Raw genomic sequence first — 19533 nt, 5'->3', positions numbered from 1 at the left:
GAAAGCACCTCCGGGTGCAAGTAGATAAATAGGGACCGCTTACCAGCGGGAAGGTAAACGGCGTTTCCGTGTGCGGCTCTGGCTCGCCAGAGCAGCGATGTCACGCTGGCCACGTAACCCGGAAGTGTCTCCGGACAGCGCTGGCCCCTGGCCTCTTAAGTGAGATGGGCGCACAACCCCAGAGTCTGTCAAGACTGGCCCGTATGGGCAGGGGTACCTTTACCTTTTACCTTATACTGCTTAATGGGACGTGGGTGGCGCCGTGGGTTAAACCACAGAGCCTAGGACGTGCCGATCAGAAGGTCGGCGGTTCGAATCCCCGCGACGGGGTGAGCTCCCGTTGCTCGGTCCCTGCTCCTGCCAACCTAGCAGTTCGAAAGCACGTCAGGTGCAAGTAGATCAATAGGTACTGCTCCAGCGGGAAGGTAAACGGTGTTTCCGTGCACTGCTCTGGTTCGCCAGAAGCAGCTTAGTCATGCTGGCCGCATGACCTGGAAGCTGTACACCGGCTCCCTCGGCCAATAAAGCGAGATGAGCGCCACAACTCCAGAGTTGACCACGACTGGACCTAGTGGCTAGGGGTCCCTTTACCTTTTATACTGCTTAACACCTCAGTCTCTTTAAGCGCTGTAAAGTGAGGTGGAAAAAGGTACAATGAAGATGAAATCAGTTAAAATTAACTATAAAACTATAAGAAGAATTTCTTAAAATGTTTAGTGGGATAGCTCAGTTAGTAGAGCACGGGACTCTTAATCTCAGGGTTGTGGGTTCGAATCCCACCTTGGGCAAAAGATTCCTGCATTGCCGGGGTTGGCCCAGGTGACCCTCGTGGTCTGTTCCAACTCTACAGTTCTGTTTCTGTGTTTGAAATGGTAAATAAAGGTCATTTCTAAGCGCTTGGAAAGCCAACAGAGAGGGGGCTGTCAAATCTCATCTGGGAAGGAGTTTGTAGGAAAAGGGAAAGTTGCCTTATACTGAGTGTAGGCTGTTGGTCCATCTAGCTCAATACTGTCTACACTGACTGGCAGCAGCTCTGCAGGATTTCAGACAGGGGACGTTCCCAGCACTACCTGGAGAAGCCAGGGATTGAACCTGGGACCCTCTGCTTGCAAGGCATATGCTCTACCACTGAGCTATGGCCCTCCCCACAGACAGTTTAGGCTTAATTATAGAATTAGATGTTGCAGGCACAAGGGGAACCAACATGATGCTTGCTTGGTGTTGGACTCCCAGTGCCCATGAGCCCCAGCCTGCATGGCCAGTGGCTAGGGATTTTGTGAAGTGTAGTCCAACAACACTTGAAACCATAATGGATACCTAGGCAGGGTGGCGTAGAAACTAGCAGATTGTGCCAAAGATGATTTTGAGTGTGAAGGTTCATGTGCATGCAGTTAAAACAAAATAGTCCTGAGCATGTGCAGAAAATTCCAAACCACAACCATTTCTGACATCTTTGGAATATTTTCTTTTCCTTGCAAATGGTGCAGGGAAGGTAGACTGCGGCATAGAAACATAGAAGCCTGCCTTATGCCACACTGTTGGCTCACCTATCTCGGTGTTTCCAACACGGACTGGCAGCAACTCTGCAAGGTTTTAGACAGCTCTTTCTGGACTGGACTGGAACCTGGGTCCAAAGCAGATACTCTTAATACCGAACTATGGACTTTCCGCAAGGCTCCTCTCTATACCCACCCAATTAACTGTTGTACATCTGAGGCTATATATTTATTCTGTGACATTTACAGCCTACTCTGCATGCCCTAAACCCACACTAGTTTCAATAGATGAATCACTGATGCCACCCCAAGGGGATACTGAATCTGTCCTTTAGATGCAGAGGCAGTGTGGTACTGAATGCCATCAGATGGATATCAACAAGCGGGAGAGGGGGGCTGCCTTCTCACCTCCTCCTTGGGCCCCTGTGAAGCACTGAAACATAGGGAGCTGCCTTACATTAAGCCAGGCTGTTTGTCTATGCAGCTCAATATTGTCTACACTGACTGGCAGTAGCTCTCCACAGGAGTCTCTGCTAGTGCTACCTGGAAACGCCAGGGATTGAGTGTGTGGATCATCTGCATGGAAAACAGGCGTTGTGCCACAGTAGAGTAGATCAGGGCTGGGGAACCTCAGGCCAAGGCAGTGAGTGTGGCCCCCCAGACCTCCCTGTCTGGCCCTCAGAGATCTCCGATGGCCACATCCTTCCCTGCTTTGCACCCATTGTGTTTTTGCTTAGCTGGGATGTGCCATAGAACTCTGATGGATGGGCAATGGGGAGGTGTGTGTGTGTGTAAACTGACCTACTGTACAAAGGTATAATTTACACTGGTTATTCCTCCCTACTGTAACTGGAGATAAGCCTAGGATTTAACTGTGGGGACATTTTGGGTGCATATATGTACCACAAAATTTATTATTTATTAATTGCCCACATATTTATTTGTTGCATGTTTATCCAAGGATCCTAGAGTCTTCCCCTGTATTCTCACAGCAACCCCATGAGGTGGGTGAGGCCAGGGCAATGCGACCAGCCCAGCAGTGGGTTTGATAGCTGAGCAGAGATTTGAAGCCAGTACTTCCTGCTTCTTTTTCAGTGCTCTGACCTCTATGCTAGAATGGCCCAGTGTTGTTATTTGGGGCTGCTGTGTGTCACCCGCAGAGCTTCCAAAGTGCTTCATGATGGATTTGGCTTTCCTGACATACTCAAGAATATGTTAAGTGCTCAAAGAAGTAAGAAGTCTTTGGAGATGTAGCCTGGTTTTGTTTTATGGGACTTGATGGAGCCGCTGCATTTGAACTTCTGTTATATAGGCTACTTAATGATCTAGAATGGAACATTGTTGTGCGGGACTTGATGGAGCTGTGTGCCATGTTCTGGTTTGATGCCAGAAGGCATGGGGAAAGCAGCAGGCAAGACTGGTCAAAGGTGGCTGGACCATGGACAGCTCCAATTGAGCAACATGTTCGACCAAGGCTGGGAGCAGACAAAGGGCTTTTGTCCTTCTGTCTCCAGACTAGGTTCTCCAGGCAACACCCATTTGAGAGAACTTCAGAGCCTCTGAATGCCAGTTACTGGGAATAATAAGTAAGGCAAGGGCTGTTGTGCTCAGTTTCTGCTTGCAGGCTTCCCTTAGGGGCAGTGTTAGAAACTCGAATATATAAGCTGGGTGCCAAATGTTGCAGAGGAACCCACCTGAGAGGCACCAGAAATGAGTTCTGGTGAGATCTGGCTAAAAAAATCTCTGGTTTCCCCCACCAGATATAAGAAAATATGCAGGGCCTCTGTTTTGCACGCCCAGCACAATGAGGTTGGTGAAGCTGGTGGCAAGACCAGCAGGAGCTTAAAGCTACACACCTAGTGAAATAAGGTTGTGAAGCCTTGAGGTGGTAGATTGATTTGTACCGTTTCAGGTTTCCACAGGTACCAGAGGAGAGAGGCTGTAGCTCAGTGGTAGAGCAGCAGGTCTCCAGGCCACTTCCTGGCAACTCCAGGAAGTCCTGGGAAAGATCCCTATGAAATTTTGGAGAGCTACTGCCAACCAGTGTAGGGAATGCTAATCTAGAGAGACCAGTGGTCTCATTTTGGTTTAAGGCAGCTTCCTGGAAATGCTGAGGATTGATCCTCGAACCTTCTGCATGGAAAGCATGAGCTTCACCACTGTTCCGAGTAAGTTATGGCAGAGCAATTGTTGGATAATATCCAGGGACTCCTGGGGGAGGCAAGCAAGAGAAAGAAAGGCAGCACAAACCATGGTTTCTAGCTACGTTTTGCGATAAAACCATGGTTTGGTTGGTATGGTGAGATACCTGAGTGAAGCCACTGTTATACTGCTGTATGTTTTTTTCAATATTTGCTCTGTAGTAGACCTTCTGCTGCTCTTCTGGGATCGATAGGAGTTTTCAGTGCATGGCTGAAATTGCCTTTCCATCAAGAATTAAATTTTCAGTAAGCAGTCTCTGTGCAGGTTGAGCAAAGTCTTGGAAATAATTCAGCAAAACCATCCATGGATCAAATTTTATCGCATCATGAGTCATGCATCAAATTACTTGCAATACTATATATATATATATATATATATATATATATATATATATATATATAAATATATAAATATAAAATGCCAACATTCATCCGAAATTAAGAAGACATGCTTGGGTGTATGATAATGCCAGCTGTGCTCATCAGGATCTGATCAGGTGATAGGTTTGGACACACCCACAGTTAAGCCACAAAAACGTGTGTGCATGCAAAATGTTTCTGTGCATCGGCCACAAATTTGTGTGACGTACGTGGATTAGATGCACAGACGATGCAATTAGAGGCATGGTCCATTTTCTGTGCTGAGGTACGTCATTTCTGCTTCTCACTCCATCCCTTTGCTCTTATCGAGGCAGAGGTCACTGAACAAAGTATCCTGTCTAAACATCGGGAAATAAAATCATTTCAAATGAAAATCAACCAAACAGCGCACATTCTGCATTTTCAAATAACGTGACTGGTGTTCTGGCATTAAATAACAAATAGGCATTCAATAATTAGATATTTGAATAGCACGACTGGCAACCTGATTCCAGTTGTGAGAACCGGTATGTGGTGCAGTGCCTAAAGATCATAGATGGGGAGCTTGACGGCCTCCTAATGTATCTGGAACTCCCAACACCCATCTGTCCCGCTCAACATGGTCCATAGTTGGGTATGAAGGGAGTTGCATACCCGAGGGCACCAGTTTGGAGAAAGCCTGCATTGAGCAAGTAAAAGCAGGTAAGGACTGTAGTCTTAGAACCCAGGAGAACAAAGCCTTAAGCACATTCACTTTGTGGGGGCCTGGTCAAAGCCAGGGCTGACTACCCAGGGGGAAATTTGGGATCAGGTGAGCTCTTTCAGAAGGAAACAGAAATAGCAGCTTGGTAGGGAAAGTGCACAGAATAAATTGATTTCCCCCAGAGATCCTTTTCAACTTCAGTAAAATATGTAGGACAATAAGAGCTGAAAATAGTATCATTTTTCTAGAAATCAAAGCCATGGCACCAAGCAGGGAGGGCAGGTATTTGGGGATCATTAGAGCTTTGCTAAACTGGTCTTGTCTGTTTCATTTTCTTCCCCCTTGCTTCATCATGGATATCTAAAAGGACAGTTGGAACCAATAAATGAGGTGAGTTAATCTGGTGACTCATTCTGCCTTCTCTTGCCTCTCCCCAGGCAGAGGGAGACGGTTGTGCTTTTTCATCTGCTCGTTTGCTTTGTCTGTCTTTGGTTTCTGGCTTGCACAATCTCTTCCTTGGCAGTAGGGCACATTCTTTTTCCTTAGTTTCCTTTTCTAGTGCAAAACGTGAATTGCCTTTGCTGATCATGTGGCAGGCTGATTTCAGTCACTTTAGGTGCAGATGTTCCATACAGTATCTGGTACTAGATTCCAAATCTGGATTGCATGGGAATCTTCACTTTAAAAAGCACAGTTATAGCCCTCATACTTTTAAAGTTAATTGTCACATGTTTCAGTGTGCTTGTGATGTCTTTTGTGCACATAAACACCTCTATTCACTCTATAATTTGTTGACTAGAAACCTTTCCATAAATAGAGCATAAATATTTATTTTATTTAGAACATTTGAACCCCACTCTTCAGCCAAAAAGTCTCCCAGAGTGGCTTACATACAGTCAATTAAAACAGCCCCTGTCCTCAGGTTTACAGCCTAGAAACAACAACAACAACAACACAAGGAAAGGGGGCAGGGAAGGAAGAGGAAAAAAATCAATCTCAGGCACTGTACCTGTTCTTAAATAGTTGTTCACATAATGACCAGCTAGTCCAGTTTGGCATAGGAGAGTCCTGATGGTGCTGGTCTGTCAGAGCAGAGCTGATGGAGTGAGCCTTATATCCCAGCTCTCCCATTGAAGCAGCCTGCTCCCAGGTGATAACTGAGGGAGAGAAGGTTTGATGGAGTTTGTATGTCAGCTTCCTTTCTGTCTGAAGAGCATTCATTCCTCCATAATAGCAGAGAATGGGACACTCCCATGGATATTTGCTTCTCCTGCGTGGCTTATAGGAGGGATGGGGAAGTTTGTGCCCTCCAGATGTTGTTGGACTCCAACTCCCATCAGCCCCAGCCAAGTTGCATGCAGTTACGTTTAACTGCAGTTGCCAGCAATTGAACCAGGTCCCTTCTGTGCGCAAACCATCTACTCCACTTTGCAGGACCTCATCGTCTGTATCAGCGTTGAGGAGCCCATGGCCTTTAGATGTTGTTGGACTCCTTCTCTCATCAGCACCAGCCAGCATGGCCCAACGGTCAGGAACGATGGGAGACCAGCAATGTCTGAAAGACTGCAGGTTCTTCATCCCTGGCTTGCAACTCTGTTCCGCTAAAAGTGTGTGCCTCCTTGCCACTTACCCATACTTGTTCTGTTCCCCCAAATTGATTCCCCCAGATATAGGCGGGGAGAGGGCTGATGTACTCAGGTCCTGCTTGAGGGCTTCCAATGGTGACATCTGGCTGGCCACTGTGAGATCAGGATGCTGGACTAGATGGGCCATTGGCCTGATCCAGCAAACTCTTCGTAGGTTCTTATGATTAATTGTAAAACAAAACACAACAACCCCCAAATTCATTCTGTTGAGTTCAGAGTAAAGCATCTTATGTGTCTTATACTGATTTGATTAGTTCATTTCTGCATTGCAGGGAATTGTACTAGATGGTCCTTTCAAATATTATGATTAAATGATTTTGATGGGGTGATATCTGATAGACATCCTCAGAGCAGGTTCACTGAAATGGACTTACATAAAATAATCCTAACTTTGGGATTTTTTCATGGTGCATAGGAACAGGTCTCCGTTAGGATTCACAAGTGCTGTGAGCTTGTTATAATGGTGAAATTAACGCACTTTATAAGGACAAGCTAGCTGTGAGTGGGGGAAAATTAGAAGCCGAGACAGTTGTAGTACAAAGTTGTTATTTCCCTAAATGGATGTTCTGTTTTATTTGAATTGCTCTACTCAGACATAAGAATGTTCCTAACGGGAGAGATTAACAGTACTCTTTTCTTTTAATTAAGGATAAAACCTGCCTACCTAAGCAGTGGAGTCATAAATAGAAATATATAAATATAGAGTAAGATACTCAATTCAGTTAGAGCTTAACTGAAGTACAGAATTTAGAACTGACATGAAGCCATTTAAACTTGTGGTGAAACTATGCAAAAAGAAATGTTCATTTTGGTTACTGATATGTGAATATGTGACAAGAATCTGACGTTCTCAAATTCACTTATGGATTTGATAGCATATGTTGCATGGCTTTGCTTTTTCCTTTTATAGTATTTGTGGAATGTATTGAACAACGACACTCAAAAAATTTATATGCATGGACCCCCATTCCTCTCAACTGAATAGAAATGGCTACAAATAGAAGACTGCCTTTTGACAGCCCTTAAAAATAGAGGATTATCCTCTGCAAAATAGGACACATGGTCATGCTATTCTTGTTTATGTCTTAAGTTGGGACTGTGGGCTGTATCTAGTGTTACCCTAATCAGAGTATTTCAATTGAAATGAATGGACAGGAAATTAACTTAAAACTATTGATTTCAGTGGTTGGTTGGAAAAAAACCCTTAGATAAGTAACTTGCACTTCTTTCACATCAATGGAGTAAACATAGGAAGCTGCCTTATACAGACCATTGGTTCACCTAGCAGTATTGTCTACACTGGCTGGCAGCAGCTCTCCAGGATTACTGGCAGGGGTCTCTGCCAGCACTTCCTGTAGATGCCAGGGATAGGACCTGGGACCTTCTGCTCTGCCACTGAGCTGCCCCCATCCCCCAAATTAAAGAAGGTCTTCAAAAGGGAGTTTATATGTGGAAAAGGCTCCTCCCTACAGACATTTTACATAAGAAGGCATTAATTCCAGGTCCGCTGCAGGAAAGAAAAGCAGCAGAAACAACACACAGGCACACCCAGCTGAAATCCAAGCCCTGCACCTCAATTACAACTGAGTGTTTATGCTTGCCAGCCACCAACTGGTTGTAATTTTTGCTATCTGGTTTCCAACGGCCTCAGGGCCTGTTGTCTAGAATCTCGGATCTCTTGCTGTGCAGATGGACTTGCCGGAACTGTTGCCAGAAGTGTTATGACTGCAGCTGTTGCCAGTCGAGCGATGACGAAGTGGAAATCCTGGGGCCTTTTCCAGCACAGACGCCTTCCTGGTTGTAAGTCTGGATTCTGCTTTTAGGATCCTGCTTGTTCCCCTTTCACTTCGGTTTTTACAAAGATTCCTGCCAAATCTGGATTGGTTGCTTGTTTCTAACAGGCATCAACAATTTGCATTTTTTCAAAAAAGAAAACAACAATATGCATGTTAAATGCAAAGCTGTAGTTTGGCCCTGTGTTAAGGTTGTGAGAGAAATTCGATTCAATTCATGTTCAAAGGTGAGCTACCTGATTCGGATTTCCCATAACAATACACAGACCAGAACACAGCCATCCTTTGAAATTCTCTCTTAATTTTGCAATGCAGTTCTCCAGCCAAGTAATCTGTACGGAAATGCATCTGCTGAGGTCAAGTGTGCATAGAAATGTGTGCATTAATGAAAATGACATAGAAAAATGCATTATCATTAGGGAAATCCGCTTTGCAAAAATGTGTATATTAGGACTAATTTGCACTAAATTGTTGATGAGTTTTCATAAGGGCTAAACAAAAGTAAATTACAAACTGGTGTGGAAAACTGAATTTAAGATTGGAAAAATGAAGAACTGAGAGAAAGCGAAATTTACAGATTAGCCCATCCCTGCCTTGTCTTTGGGGAGATGCCTCTTTTGAGTCAAGTAGAGGTAATCTCCATTAATGTTGGATATCCCATCGTGTTCTGGTTATTCCTACCCACCCCCATCCTTCGGATGAATTTTATATTTGTATTCTCTTACTAAATTTCTTATGTATACCACGGTAAGAGTCTCATACCTAGTGTTGCTCAGGAATTATAAGAACCCCCTCCAAATCAGTGCGGCTTTGAAAAGTTCAGTCCACCATCTTGATTCAAAATGGCTTCTAGTTGTGTCTAAACATAGATCCAAACCTGCTCCTTGATCCTCAGGAACCATTATGCAAAATTTGGTTAAAATCAGCGCACCTACACCTTTCCCACTGCTGGTGTCATTGGAGGTGGGACAGGAGAACTTTAGGGTAGAAACAGGAGAGACAGAGTATAAAAACTCTGACATATAGAAACCATGACTGGACTGTAACCTGCTAAACAAAGACAAGAGTCAATACTGTCTCCATTTCTTTTCCTGGCACCACTCCCCTCTGGTTTGTGCCCCTTCAGGTAAAAAAGGTTCCTGGCCCCAATGTAGTGACAACCCAACCATCTTTGTTTGTCTACAAAAGCTATTTATTTTCCAAAACCTTTAGCGAGCAAGGTAACTTGTGCTCTCAGCTAGCAAGGCTTCATTGTTTTACCAGTCTATTAATGCATGGGGACTCCAGAGTTGGAACAGAACTCTAGAAATAATTTCATCTCCAACATTCAAGACGGAGAATAATGATGTTCTTACTGTACCATACAGAGCTGGCAACTTGGCTGTCTTGCTGCAACTAATCTAATTATGTTGACTTAGCACACATGGCAGCAACACCTTCCTGTCATTTCCTCTCTAATATTTGCTTTCCTGCTTTGTTGGGAAAAGATAAATTGTAGCAAAGAGCGGTAGGTGCTCTCCAGCTTTGCAAATTACAAAATGTGTGACATGGGTGTTCAAAATGATTAAAAAATAATAATACTTGGTGAGATTAAACGGAAATTGCAGCTTGGTTCTTCTTTTTTGGTGGCCCACATTAAAGAAAAACTGGGAGCTCTTCTGAATGGAGCCAGGATTTAGAAGTGGACATGTCAATAATTTGGTGCCATGGTGTCATCAAGGTCCCACCCACATGTCCAGGTTGACTGGTGGAGGAGCTAAGGGTCTGCTTCACCAGTACATTCCCTGCAGGATCCTGCTGGCTGCAGGGGTCTGTTTTACTACCACTTCCCTGCGGTGAGCATGTTGGTGAAGCAGTACTCTGCAGTGTAGCTCCCTGCCCATCAATTAATGTCCCCCTGGTGTCAGCTGATGCACAGGTGGGCATGGTTTGGGAGAAATGGCATCATGGGCCAACTTGGACGTCTGGTGGGCCAGGATTAGCCTGTGGGCTGTAGGTTCCCCTATCCCTGTAGTAGAGAAATAGAATGGGGGGGGGGGGGGAGAGGAATGAAAATATATTGTTGTCTAATTTCAGAGGCATTGAGTGTGATTGTGTTGCCATTTTTACACTCTTCCAACAATTTCTCAGAAATTGGACAATTGCAAAACAGAAAAATCCTTCCATTAATCATAAATTCATTTGAATTTGGAAGCTGTACTTCAGAACAAGCCAGGATATAAAAATGTATTAGTAGCTTAGAATCTTTAAGGAGTTAATAAATAAGAAAGAGGTAGCCCTTGGGCCACCTCTATTGTGCCTCATAAGTACCATTTTGTTTGTAAAAGTGGGGGGATTTTTTAATGCCCTTTCCTTTTTTAAAAATATGCTTATAAACAGGACAAAATGGATCTGATTTTTTTGTGGGGTGGGGGCAAGGCAGAGGCATGATATGTTATTGATGATGGTGATAAATGTGCATACCGTAATTAAATGATTCGCAGTAATAAACTAAGAAACAGGGGTCTCCATACAGGCTTGTGGTGCAAATAATAAGAGAGTATAGCAATGAAGTTCTGAAACACCATGCTCATAGGTTAATTCAATTGAAGGAGTAAATGCAGTGCTCATCCTGGAAGAGAGTTCAAGATACAGTGGTACCTCGGGTTAAGAACTTAATTTGTTCTGGAGGTCTGTTCTTAACCAGAAACTGTCCTTAACCTGAAGCATCACTTTAGCTAATGGGGTCTCCTGCTGCTGCTGCTGCTGCACGATTTCTGTTCTCATCCTGAAGCAAAGTTCTTAACCCGAGGTACTAATGCTGTATGTAATGTAGGTATGTAATGTAAGGTATGTAATGCTGTACTGTTTTTAACACTGATTGGGAGCCGCCCAGAGTGGCTGGGGAAACTCAGCCAGATGGGCGGGGTATAAATAATAAATTATTATTATTATTATTATTATTATTATTATTATTATTATTATTATTATTTATTATTTCTGGGTTAGCGGAGTCTGTAACCTGAAGTGTATGTAACCCGAGATACCACTGTATTTCATTTTGACAGGGTGAGCAATCGAAGCGACGACAGGGATGGCGACTCTGACAACACTACAACGAGCGAGCCCCCTCCAACCCCTCAGGATGTTTCGCTGGACAGAAGGCGGTCGTCTTCGGATACATCCCGATCCACTTACAGCCTCACAAGACGAATTTCAAGTAGGTTTGCCACAACTCACCCTTTTGGCATTTTGGTGATGTGTGTGAGTGTGCGTGAGAGAGATACCTCCTCAGACTGTGAGGCATGGGGCTGCTCCCCCCCCCCGGGCTGCCGTCCACTCTGTTCATTGGGTGTCTTAAAAAGGGGTCCCTGTGTGCGATGTAAGTGCATTACAGGCTTCCAAGTGAGGAGGCGATGCAGATGGGTCCCCTTTATGTGGAGAAGCACTAATAATAATAATAATAATAATAATAATAATAATAATAATAATAATTTTTTATTTATACCCCGCCCTCCCCAGCCAAGGCCGGGCTTAGAGCAGCTTACAAGCAATAATAAAAACAAGATGAATGATTACAAACTTAAAAACAAAAATAAAATACAACATTAAAATAATGGAACATTAAAATATTAAAATGTAGCCTCATCGCAGGAGGAGAAGGAAAAGAAAAAAAGAAAAAAGGGGGGAAAAAGAGAGAGAGGGAGGGAGGGAGGGAATCAAATTGGCTCCAAGCCAAAGGCCAGGCGGAACAACTCTGTCTTACAGGCCCTGCGGAAAGAAATCAGATCCTGCAGGGCCCTGGTCTCATGAGGCAGAGCGTTCCACCAGGCTGGAGCCAGAGTTGAAAAGGCCCTACACAGGAATATCAGCATTTACTTAGGGCTTGTACATGTGGCCTGTACATGTGGCCTGTGGGAGAGCGGGGAGTGTCTGGAAGGCGCATTGGGGCTGGGGGCGGGTGCAACACAATCAGCACAACCCATCATGATGTTGTTGTGGTCTGAGGCCAGATCCCATGGCCAAGGCAGGTCAGGAGTTGACTTAATGTAAATCCAGGGCTGTGATGAGGCGCTACAATTACCCCAATAGGGGCTCTGCAATGACATACTTACATTTTTATTATATAGAGATTGTCCCATCTGCAGTATACATTTAAAGCAGCACCATGCCACTTTAAACAGCCATGGCTTCCCCCCAAAGAATTCTGGGAAGTATCGTTTGTTAAGGGTGTTGAGAGTAGGTAAAGGTAAAGGGACCCCTGACCATTAGGTCCAGTCGTGACCGACTCTGGGGTTGTGGTGCTCACCTCGCTTTATTGGCTGAGGGAGCCGGCGTACAGCTTCTGGGTCATGTGGCCAGTATGAATAAGCCACTTCTGGCAAACAGAGTAGCGCAAGGAAACGCTGTTTACCTTTCCACCGGAGCGGTACCTATTTATCTACTTGCACTTTGACGTGCTTTCGAACTGCTAGGTGGGCAGGAGCAGGGACTGAGCGACGGGTTGAGCTCAACCCGTCGCAGGGATTTGAACCGCTGACCTTCTGATCGGCAAGTCCTAGGCTTTGTGGTTTAACCCACAGCGCCACCCGTCCCTTGCTGAGAGTAGTTAGGAGACCCCTATTCTTTTGTGGAGTTGCAGTCTTCGGAGCGGTTTAACAATCAATCCCTCTTCCCAGGGTATTCTGGAAATTGTAGCTCTATGTGGTGTAGTGGTTAATGTTGGACCTGGGAGGCCAAGGTTCAAATCTCCACTATGCCATGAAACTCACTGGATGACCTTGTGCCAGTCACTGCCTCTCAGCCTAACCTACCTCACAGGGTAGTTGGGGTTAAATGAGGAGGGGGAGGAGAACTGGGTACGCCACATTGAGTTCCTTGGAGAAAAATGTGGAATATAAATGCAACAAACAAACAAGCCAATAATAATAGGGGTATCCTAACACCATTCAGCACCCATAACAAACTACACTGCCCACGATTCTTGGGAGGAAGCCATGACTGTTTAAAGTGGTATGATTGCTTTAAATGTATAGTGAAGTTGGGGCCTATATCTCTGCAGTCAGTATGGATTAGTGCCTTGTCCCACCATTTGCTCTTTGTTACACAGGTCTAGAGTTGAGGCGTCCAAGTTCTCCACTTATTGACATAAAACCTATCGAGTTTGGGATTTTAGGATCCAAAAAGGAAATAGTTCAACCGTCCATCCTGAGGAAAACCTATACTCCAGATGACTATTTTAGGAAGTTTGAGCCGAGACTATATTCCCTTGACTCTAACAGCGATGACGTGGACTCCTTGACGGACGAGGAAGTCTTGGCCAAGTACCAGCTGGGCATGCTTCATTTTAGCACGCAATACGACCTCTTGCACAATTATCTCATTGTCAGGGTGATTGAGGCGAGGGATCTGCCTCCCCCAATTTCCTACGATGGCACTAGGCAGGATATGGCCCACTCGAATCCTTATGTGAAGATTTGCCTCTTGCCGGACCAGAAAAACTCCAAGCAGACTGGAGTCAAGCGCAAAACCCAAAGCCCTGTCTTTGAGGAGAGGTACACATTTGACATCCCGTTTTTAGAAGCCGAAAGGCGGACCCTGCTGTTAACCACAGTGGATTTTGACAAATTTTCACGCCACTGTGTCATTGGCAAAGTGTCGATGCCTTTGAGTGATGTGGACCTTGTGAAGGGAGGACATTGGTGGAAAGCTCTGGTCCCCAGCTCTCAAGTAAGTTTCAGAACAAAACACAACATGTTGACTGTTATTACTGTTCTTGGTGGTCTTGGCTGGGTGGTCTTTCCCCCTTCCTTCTGATTGTGATTTAACATGGGCAGTGGTTTAATGGTACAAGGAACAGAGATGTATTTGGTTGTGGCCTTGAAGCTCTTGAAAGTTCTCCCTAGGGAAGCCTGACGGGCTCCATCTCTATACAGTGGTACCTCGGTTTAAGAACAGTCCTGTTTACGAACGATTCAGTTTAAGAACTCTGCAAAACTGGAAATAGTGTCCCAGTTTGAGAACTTTACCTTGGTCTTAGAATGGAATTCGAATGGTGAAAGGGCACCGGCGGGGGGAGGCCTCATTAGGGAAAGCACGCCTCAGTTTAAGAAAGCGTGTTCTCCTTCATGGAGAGCACGTGTTGCGGTGGGGGCCGCCAGGACACTCCAAAGTTGGGGGGCAGGCTAATTGATCGTTGGCCACTGATGCAATTGGGGCTTCCCTTGTTGTTGGGAAGAAGTTAATGTTGTCATTTATTGATTGACAGCCAGAAATAGTAAAACTCCTTGCACGAGGCTAGGGCTTCCTCTTTTCGCCCGTGCATTGGATTGCCCGTCCCTCTCTCCCTAGAATAGGGTTGTTCGCTTTGATCTTGCTATGCCTGTTATGCAGTCGTCTGCTTTGGAGCGGGGGCCTGGTAGGAATTTTGTCCATCTGGCTGATTGGCTGGGGCCATTTGGTTTTTGCCTACTGCGTAGCAAATCGTCACAACTTATAAGGTTCGCGGTTAGGCATTGGTTTATGGTTTGGTTGGTTGAGGGGCATGGATTGGCTGTGCCTGCCCCTCTAATGCTGCTGCTGCAAGGGATTCCGTTAAAGGAATTGGGAGCTAACTATTGCTTGTCCACTCTGTCAAGGGGGCTTGGGCCATAGCAATGAGCTCCTGGTTGCATTTGGGGTGAGGGCAGGTTCCCTGCTCCGCGTAACCCCCAAGTGTATTCCCCCATTCTGACTTTCGCATTGTGCGGAATGTCAGTCTGTTCCCCCATGGTGGGGGCAGATAGTCGCAACCAATGCCTACGCAACCACTCACAAATTTGTATTTTAATAAAGTTGTGGCCAAAATTATGCCAAAAATCTTAAACAAAAAATTCTGTGTGATGTGTGAGTTATTGGGGTGGACCTGGGGACCTCGACATGCAACAGTTTCAGTTTAAGAACGGACTTCCGGAACGGATTAAGTTCGTAAACCGAGGTACCACTGTATTATTATAGTGCAGAGCAAGACTGGTAAGACTCCTAAGGGCCAGATGGAGAGGTTTAGAAGGCCGCATTGTCCCCCAAGACAAGAAGTTCCCCAACCCTGGGGTATGTGGTGAAGACTTGGCTCTTTAGGGGAGTATTTGAGGGGGAGGGTAGCCACAAACTCTCATGTTATCATGACAATTGATGTTGTGAAATGGCTAAGAGAGTGAGCTACAATTCAGGCAGGGCCTGATTCAAATTTTGCCTCTGTCATAAACTCCTTAGGTAGCCTTAGGCCAGCTACCCTTTCTCAACCTCAGTCCTTTGCCACCCCATCTGCAATTTCGGAGATAATAATATCAGCTTACTTTACAAGGCTGCAGCTTGATAATGCAAGGGAAGTGTTCTGAACACTTGGAAATGCTGTACAAATGTTAAGTTGCTGTTAATAATAAGATCTGTTCTAAGTGCTTGTTTGATTATTGTAGTGCTTTATTATGGTTATTTGTGCAAAACGCTCTTCCTCCATGGTTTTCTGTCATCAGAGGTTTCTACTTCTGCATTCTTATTGTCTGACATGTGGGGCCAGAGGGATATAGCTGTGCGTCTTACTGACTGTTTTATATACTGGTGGTTGTGCGCCATGCTTAGGTCCTGGCTGGGTGATTTCATCTCATATGCTCTGTGGTGCTCAGGGTCAATCACGGTGTGTGGAGGACAGGAGGGCTGTTTGGCCTGAATCTCAAGCACCAAGGGGGTGTGTGTGTGTGGCTCCTCAGATTTAGACACTTGTTAATTTTTTAGCCTATGATAAGTCTCATAACATGTTTTTATGAGCATTGGACCATAACACAACACTCTCAGCTTAGAGCTGCAAATCTAAGCAAATAAGATTTGTGATTTGGAAAAGACATCATTTTCTTCTGTTAACTGACGTAGTTTTTTGTCATGTCGAAGAGTTTAAACATTCACAAATATTAATAAAAATATCTGTTCTGGTAGCACAAAATTAAACCCAGACAATATCCTCTCAGATCAGCCGATTATGTAAATAAACCACTCACGTTTGGGTTGTGGGGGAAGGAAGGTTAATTTGTTTCTCATGTGTTGTCATTTTTAATTTTGATTATGGCTAGGGGCCTCAAATGCTGGAAGTGACTCAGGCTAGGGCTGTGCGATATCTGATTTTCAACACTGTGATATATCACCAGCTAAATATCACAATATCTCGATATATCACGATATATATCTGTGGTGGTGGAGGGCCTTACTGGGCCTCCCCATGGCGGCAGAGGGTACCAGAAATACCTCCCTGCAGCAGCAGAGGGCTTTGCCGTGGCAGCGGAGGGTGTACTGTGCTTCCCCTCATCATCAGAGGGCCTTGCTCAGATAGAGAGGCTTGGAGGGCCAGCATTTGACCCTTGGTCCAGAGGTTTCCCACACCTGCTGTAAGGGCATTTGTGATCCTTGGACATGGCTTGTAATGCCCTTTGTTTCAAACGCCCCACCTCTTGTCCTGTTTGATTCCTTCTTTGGCACATCTGTTGCAGAATGAAGTTGAACTGGGAGAACTCCTGCTGTCGTTAAACTACCTTCCCAGTGCAGGAAGACTGAATGTAGACATCATTAGAGCAAAACAGCTGCTTCAAACAGATATGAGCCAAGGTTCAGGTACGGACTGGCGCTTTTCCAATAATGACTGCTGCACTTAATCGGAGGTGCTCTGGTACTGCTGAGATGTATAAGATTTCTGAAAGATGTGGATGTTTTCAACAGGGAACAGGATACTGTCGTTCCCCAAAGCAGCTCTGAAAAATCCCAGCCCTAAAGTCCTAATATGAACCAAGCCCCCGCCCCACGGAAAGTTTCAGTGCCAGGATATGCAAATCGACAAAGGAGTAGTGTGTCTCTGAGCATGTGCAGAGAATGTCTGTTCCTCACTGCTGCATCCAGCCTCCACTTGTAGTGAGAGGGGCTGGACGGAGCATTCAGAATCAGAGGAGGCTTCTGAGAAGGTTTTGACTTCCATAGTCTTTGAAGAACTTTACCTCTATGACCTTTTCAGAACAGACATTTACGATTTGAGAAATGCCAGCGGCACATCCAAATGTCAGTGTTTCTACAGAATGATGGTGGGAAATGTATTGATTTTTTTAAAAGACGGCACCTGCATTTTACCTAAGGGGTGCCTAAAACTAACCATGAACTGGAAAACAATAAAAACAGTTCAAAACTATGCCCAGTTGAAAACAGAGAGGTCCAGACAGCTGTGCCTCTTGCCTCATGTGCTGGGCCTCAGGAAGGCACATTTCCGCTTTGTGTTGGGTGAGGTGGCCAAAAAAGGCACAAATCCAGCTGGCTTTGTTGGGGGATAGTGCAAGAGGGCACTTTCAAGGGGTCCTCAGCACAGAGCTACTGGTCAGCCTCCACCTCTTCCACATGCACAGCTCACCTCACAACCCCACCCCAGTATGGCCTTCAGCCCTTGTATCACCATGGCAACAACCTAGCTGCTGGAAGGGGTACGAGAAATCTGGAAGGGGCAGGAGAGAGAATTGGCAGTGGATTGCTGTGCGAAAGGATTGTGAGCTCAATTCTCACAACTCATATTCCCGGACTGAGCATATGCTCAGAGCCCCCTGATTCTTAATTCTTGAATGTGTGACCTCCACCCCGTTTTTTTAATGCACCTGGCTTCAGTTGTGAATCTCGGGGTTCCAGTAGAAAGCAAAATAGATCCCCAAAGCCTGAAGTCCTCCTAGCAAATGCACGTGGATCTATATTTAAGCTGTCCCCCCCAACCCTTCCATCAGTCCTCTTCCAGACTGCATACTGTATAAGTGGGAGACCTGAGGAGATTTTGTGTGTGTGTATGTTTTACTTTCAGTATGGAGAAAATCAGCAGGCAAGTGGCATTTAGAAGCTGCCGTTTCCCAACCATTCTTGGAATCACCAGAGGAGTCATTTTTGTTCCTCAGAGGCAGAAGTCAAAATGTACACTGTTTACTTTCAATTGCGAACAACAGAAGGCTGGCCTTGGGGAAGGAAGGTCAGCTACGCTGTTCTTTTTGAGAGAGAGCAGGTTCTTCTCGGAAGATGTAATCTTCATAGGAGTGAGCAGGGAAAGAAGGTTACAGCTGAAAGAGGGAGGCTGAAGACTCACTACTGCTTCTGAGCATTGTTATTATTATTAATTATATTTATTAGTTGCTCTTTCAGAAAGCAAACAGTAAAAAGTGTAAAGAGCAGCATTTAAAAATCCTAAAATGCTCATCAGTAATAAGTATAAAATACATGAAAATTGTCTATAAAATACAAGAATCCTCTTAAAGGCCTGTCTGCTCCAGCATCCTCTTTTCACACTGGCCAACCAGAATACCTACAGGGAGCCCGTAAACGGGACCGGAGTTCAACACTCCCCACCTCTGATTCCCAGCTTAGCGGGTGCAGGGCAAGCACTGCATGGTCTACAGAGCACCAACACCTTAATGATGATGATGATGATGATAATAATAATAATAATAATAATAATAATATATTTATACCCCACCCATCTGGCTGGGTTTCTCCAGCCACTCTGGGCGGTTTCCAACACATATAAAAACATAATAAAACACCAGACATTAGAAACTTCCAAATACAGGGCTTTGCTACCACTCCCTGCCCTCCAGACTCTGCCACCTGAGGCAAACTACGTCACTCTGTCCAATAATAGAGGTACTTTCCAATTAAGGGGTACCTTGGTCATCGGCTTGAGTCCAGGCTCAGAGCTGGTCAAGATGTCAGGGCCTGGATCTGTATCTGGGACCTTTTCCTCTCTGAGTCCAATTTAATGGGCTGTCCCTTCCTTGTCTGGGTCAGAGTCCAGGCTGCATTGGGGCAAGGAGTTCACTTGGGCCAACTTAATGTGTGAACTGGGCAATGACAGGAAATAATGATTTCCGATGAACAAAATCCTCTCCAGAAGATCAAGCTGTGCTTGTTTTCTGTTCAGATCCCTTTGTGAAGATCCAGCTTGTTCATGGTTTAAAACTGGCGAAAACAAAGAAGACTTCTTGCAAGAGGGCTACCATTGACCCCTTCTACAACGAGTCATTCAGTTTCAAAGTGCCCCAAGAAGAACTTGAAAGTGCCAGTTTAGTCTTCACAGGTATGTTTACCTATCTCTTTCAAATGTGGTTTGTAGGCCTGCCTGCCACACAGTTGAATAATTTTGGCTGATTAATTCATGTGACTTTCCGTCATTTAATCAACTAACAGCTAGGGTTGTAAGAAGATAGAGGTTTCTGTTGTGACCAACCTGTGTTGGTCACAATCAACACTGTCTCCATTCTGCTGCAGCTTTGTTTCCATCAACTACTATGTCATTCATCTTACTGCCCACTAATT

General features: G+C 45.0%; 1 protein-coding gene across 8 annotated transcripts in view; it reads left to right on the top strand.

The window, feature by feature from the left end:
• SYT17 (synaptotagmin 17) overlaps nt 1-19533 on the top strand; it is a 41722-nt gene that overhangs the window by 14303 nt on the left and 7886 nt on the right. For 3 of the 8 annotated variants that reach the window (XM_079952398.1, XM_079952399.1, XM_079952400.1), the window contains exons 2-7: nt 5133-5150; nt 8058-8206; nt 11247-11398; nt 13289-13908; nt 16695-16815; nt 19139-19294. In XM_079952398.1, coding sequence (XP_079808524.1) covers nt 5133-5150; nt 8058-8206; nt 11247-11398; nt 13289-13908; nt 16695-16815; nt 19139-19294 — 1216 coding nt within the window. Of the gene's footprint in view, nt 1-5127; nt 5151-8057; nt 8207-11246; nt 11399-13288; nt 13909-16694; nt 16816-19138; nt 19295-19533 lie in introns of all 8 variants that reach the window. The other 5 variants (XM_079952404.1, XM_079952403.1, XM_079952401.1 and 2 more) reach the window with 2 other exon arrangements.

Source organism: Podarcis cretensis, assembly GCF_951804945.1.
Source record: "Podarcis cretensis genome assembly, chromosome: 14".
NCBI lineage: Eukaryota > Metazoa > Chordata > Lepidosauria > Squamata > Lacertidae > Podarcis > Podarcis cretensis.
Note: the sequence above shows the minus strand (reverse complement) of the source record. Positions and strands in the feature narration are given on the sequence as shown.